General features: G+C 38.8%; 1 protein-coding gene across 1 annotated transcript; it reads left to right on the top strand.

Moving 5' to 3' along the window:
• The first annotated feature begins 546 nt into the window (after positions 1-546).
• Positions 547-1,461, top strand: LOC127137792 (uncharacterized). Its single transcript, XM_051064213.1, has one exon. The coding sequence runs from the start codon at positions 547-549 to the stop codon at positions 1,459-1,461; it is 915 nt and encodes a 304-aa protein (XP_050920170.1).
• The last annotated feature ends 3,111 nt before the right edge of the window (positions 1,462-4,572 follow it).

Below are 4,572 nucleotides of genomic sequence, written 5' to 3'. Positions count from 1 at the left end.
TTTGAACTAATTCTGTTTAGTGGATTTCCTTCCTGGATAGGTAGCCCCCAGACGTAGGTGAATTTGCACCGAACTGGGTTAACAATCGCTTGTGTCACTTGTTCAATTGTTTCTTTGTTTTTATCCTGTTTATATTTTAGTTGTTGTTCAGATATTAGTGTCGTGACATTACCTTCGACATCTCATATCTGATACCAGAATTTCAAGAGGTATGTTGATAACGACTGTCTGACGGAGCTGGGACTTTCAGATGGTGTAGAATGGATGCTGAACAACTCTAGTTTGACGCAGCTTTGCACCAACCTGCAACCAACTTATGAGGCACTGACCTTGGAATTCCTGAGTTCATTCTCCTACATTACCCCTCCTGGTGCAACTCAGTTTCTCACCGGAGCCGCCACATTTAGAATGTTCGGTACCGAGTATTCCCTTAACCAAAATCAAATAGCGCGAATGCTTGGCTTCCGACATGGAGAGGGAGTTCACTGATGTATCCTTGACGGATGGTCAGAAATAGCATTTAGAGTGTGGCATAGCCTTACCAACATGAACGTCGCAAGCTGGGATGCACTCAATGCAACTTACATCCACAACCCAGCTACAAGATATTTCCACCGAGTCTTAGGGCACACGGTTTTCGGAAGAGTCAACAATCACAAGGTAAACTCTAAGGAGCTCTTCTTTCTTCACTGTGTGTTCACCCCGGTGACGTTCAATGCCACCCCATTCCTATTGGCCAACATACAGGTTGCATGCATGAGAGGCAGCACAACGTTCTGTTTTGGAGGAATCATCACCTCCATAGCATTAGGACTGAATCTGGGGGATAGGCTCGCCAACTTACCCGCCTTGCCAGCTGAGTTCCTTAACATTGACTATTGTCGTTCCTCACATCTCATCAAGGCCAGAGACGACAGGAAGTACCATCCCGTGGTTAGGAACAAGATAGTTCGAAGCATCATTATGCCCAACAGGAACCATACAGATCCGCAGAATATGGCGAATTGGATTTTTGATCAGAACGCTCCTGAGACCAATGAAGGAGATCCTAATAATGGAGTAGATGAAGTCGAAGAGGAACTTGACCGAGAAATGCCACATCCACCTCTTGAGTATGCTGCAGAGACATCTTCCCAAGGCCATCGAAGAAATGAGCGACGACCCGCCACCATCGAATACATCTACACTGAGATGTTACGACACAACCAGAGGATGGAGGAGCGCCAAACAGAAATGATGCAAACGATCCAGCAGATACAGAGGGATCATCATGACTATGCGAACTGGCACGACCAGGGGATGGTGGAACTTTCCGAAGAGATGAGTGCCCTGACACATCGCATTGATTCCATCCAGGAGTACACTCAGCATGTGGGGTTGGATCCTACCCAGCGTGGAAGAAGTGAGCCTGCACGAGCAAGAGCTAGAGCGTGCAGAGCCCAACGTTGTGATGACGAGTAGTGATCTTCGTGTTTCTTCCCTTTTCATTCTTTATATTGTTGCATTAAGGACAATGCTTTGTTTAAACATGGGAGGAAATCCTTGTCTTTCCTTTACTTGTTTCTATTTTTAGCCATAACAAAACTTTTTGTCTTTATCTAATCATTTATATCTAATTTTCCATAACAAATTTTTTGTTTTTTTTAAAGTTAAATGCATACCCTACGAGTATATACAATGCCCTACAGAGGTTCTGTTAGGAAATTGAGAAAAATCTAACAAGATTGATACCGTCCTGACACCTTAGATCTCTCACTTTTACGAGATCAGTTTGAATACCCATTATACCGATACCTAAAGTCTCCATTCTATATTAACCCCTAGTAGTTTATACTAGCAGTCAGCACCGTCTTAAACACAAACCATGTGAAGAGCCGATGAATATAAATGATTGATGCCTACGAATTAAGAAGATCCTTATTACTTTTTCTATCGAGAAATTGAAAAATGCACCATGCAAATGGTTGCAAGATGTACAAAAGAAAGGAACAGAAAAACTCGGCTGGTTGGTTCAGAGGTACCTGGTACTGGACTCGGTAGGGAGAACTACGATTCGATCCCCGACAACCTTCAAACGGGATATATAAAGGGTTACCACACTAGTGTACCAGACCTCGTGCTAAAAAAGGGATCAAAGTCACTAACCGACTACTTCATTAAGTGCGTGTAAAGGCAAAGGGCTTAATGTGATTGCGCTAGAATGAAACCGGGTGAAATAGGAACGAGAAGCATTAGGTTGAGCTATAATAGCATGATTCGAATTGGTTTGTACAAAGGAGAGATCTACGTCAATGCTTATTGCTTGTGTCGTCACTGTATCTTTAGTGTTTTACTTGAGTATCTGTCATCTTAATGAAGCACCTAACAACCACGTACTAATTGGAAATGTGTTATGTATTCGCGTTTAACTAGTATTTTCAAATTTTATTTGCTTGAGGAGAAGCAAAGATTCAAGTTTAGGGGAGTTTGATAACGTGAAAATACGTCGTATATTTGCCTTGATTTACACTCAAAAATCTTACCACTTTCATTTATATTTCGATTATTCCGCAAGTGTTCGAGTTATTTTTGTAGGTATTTCAATTCCCATGCTTAAATGAGCAAAGTATAGAAAAGGAAGGAAAAGAAGAAGAAACATAAGAGAAAACAGCAGAAAAGCAGAGAATACAAATTATGTGCATGTGGCGACTGTCACAAAGTCTGTCACGACCGTCACGCCCAGCCTGTCACGACCGTCACATGCCCATCACAAACGTCACGCGGCCAAACTCAGCGCTTTGAATCTGTCAACAGAAGTGATCCACCAGGCCCTTATTTCTCGTTCCTCAGCCACTTTCCCGTGGATTCCTCACTCAACCAAGTCATCCTTATTTTTCTCAACTGCCAAGACCTAATGGGGAATATAAAAGGATGGAAGTTGGAAACCTACGGGCACGCTTAATTTTCCTCTCTGAAGCCAGCTTTCAAGACCTTTCTCTGCACTTTATTTTTCCACAACACTTCTATTTTTCTTTTATTTTTCTTCAGCAACACTATTTTCTTTTACCGTTCAGAGCTTTGATTTTCCCTTTTTCCTTTCCGTTTTTTCATTTAGCCATATTAGTAGTTTCCTACACTAGGGAACTACTACAATTTATTTAATTTAGTTTAAGCAATTATTTTGAAGAAGCATAATCCTACCGACCTGTGGAGGACTGCTCAAGTACTTCAATATTCGGCGTATTCTATTAATCCAATTTCCAGGTTTTGATTCAATTACTATTGTTATTGCTTTATTATTATTATAATCATGTTTGCTTTATTGTTGATCTGTTTATGTTCGTCTGTGTTTACGTTATTTAACATGTCCGGCTAAACTACCGGTATCAGTATGTAAACAATTTAGTTAAACAGGATTTAATAATAATCGGTGTAAAACTTCTTTCCTCAAACAATCTTTTTGGCTGTGGTTTTTAATTTAAATTTAATTAACTTTATCACAAGAGTTAGAAGCTATATAATAAGATTTTGCCACGAGAGTGGGAAATTAACTAAGGTGAGAACCGATAAGCGCGAGAGCGTGAGGGTCGAACTGGATAGTAAAAACTAGGCATTGATTTTAAAAACAACGAGAGCACTTTAAAAGCAATTAGAACTTATTTATTTTCAAAAAGTATTTTTAACTTCAAATGGGACAGCGAGAGCGTACATTCTGACTTAAAGGTATAGTCTGAATCAACAATCACGAGAGTATGAGATAAAGCCTTTTAAATAAGTATTTTCTACAGAAAGATATTTGGTGCTTAAATTATACCCCGGTGACTTATCGAATCCCTGACGATTAATGTGTTGCATACAGAAAGATATTTTCTTAAGACTTAACTTCCCTTAGATTTAATTTTCTTCAACCAAACTTCTAAAAATCATTCCCTTAGCTAAACATAGTAACGTCGGTAGCATTAGTTTGACCATCGGTCCTTATGGGTTCGATATCTTTTAAAACTAAAACGACTAGACTGTGCACTTGCAGTCAAGTACCCGATAGACTATATTATATATACAATCACGAGACGTATCACTTGACTCTTGTTTTTACGTAATCTCAAATTCTCTAAAACCTAGTTTTCCACCAACATTTAGAATTTATATGGTTCTCCATATTTCCTAAAATTATGGTTTTTCCCAACTTTTTACTAGTTTATCTCCTCTTGTCATATATTTTCCTCAATTCACATAAATGGCTCAAAACTCCTATTTCATTTGATTAAACAAAATAATCAATAATTACACAAGTACACAAAGAATTATAATAATTTAATTAATTGAGACAAAAATAAAAACGGTGGTGTTACATGTGGTGGTAGCATTCTTGATGGAGGGGTGGATTTTGTGTTAATGGTTGTATTGGATAGAAAAATAATTTGTTGTTATGGTGTTTGGTAGTTTATTTGGTTTGATATGTTGGTTGTGTGTATTGATATGGGTATGATGGTTTGGTGGCTGGTGTTTGTTGTTTGAAAGATGGATTAAAATGTTAGGGTTGTTATTGGTTTTGTAATTAAGTGTTTGTCATGTATTGGTTTTAGGTGTTAA

This window comes from Lathyrus oleraceus, chromosome 4 (genome assembly GCF_024323335.1).
Source record: "Lathyrus oleraceus cultivar Zhongwan6 chromosome 4, CAAS_Psat_ZW6_1.0, whole genome shotgun sequence".
NCBI lineage: Eukaryota > Viridiplantae > Streptophyta > Magnoliopsida > Fabales > Fabaceae > Lathyrus > Lathyrus oleraceus.
Note: the sequence above shows the minus strand (reverse complement) of the source record. Positions and strands in the feature narration are given on the sequence as shown.

Coding starts and splice junctions, on each gene's coding strand:
- LOC127137792 (XM_051064213.1), top strand. CDS start 547: ATGAACGTCGCAAGCTGGGATGCACTCAATGCAACTTACATCCACAAC.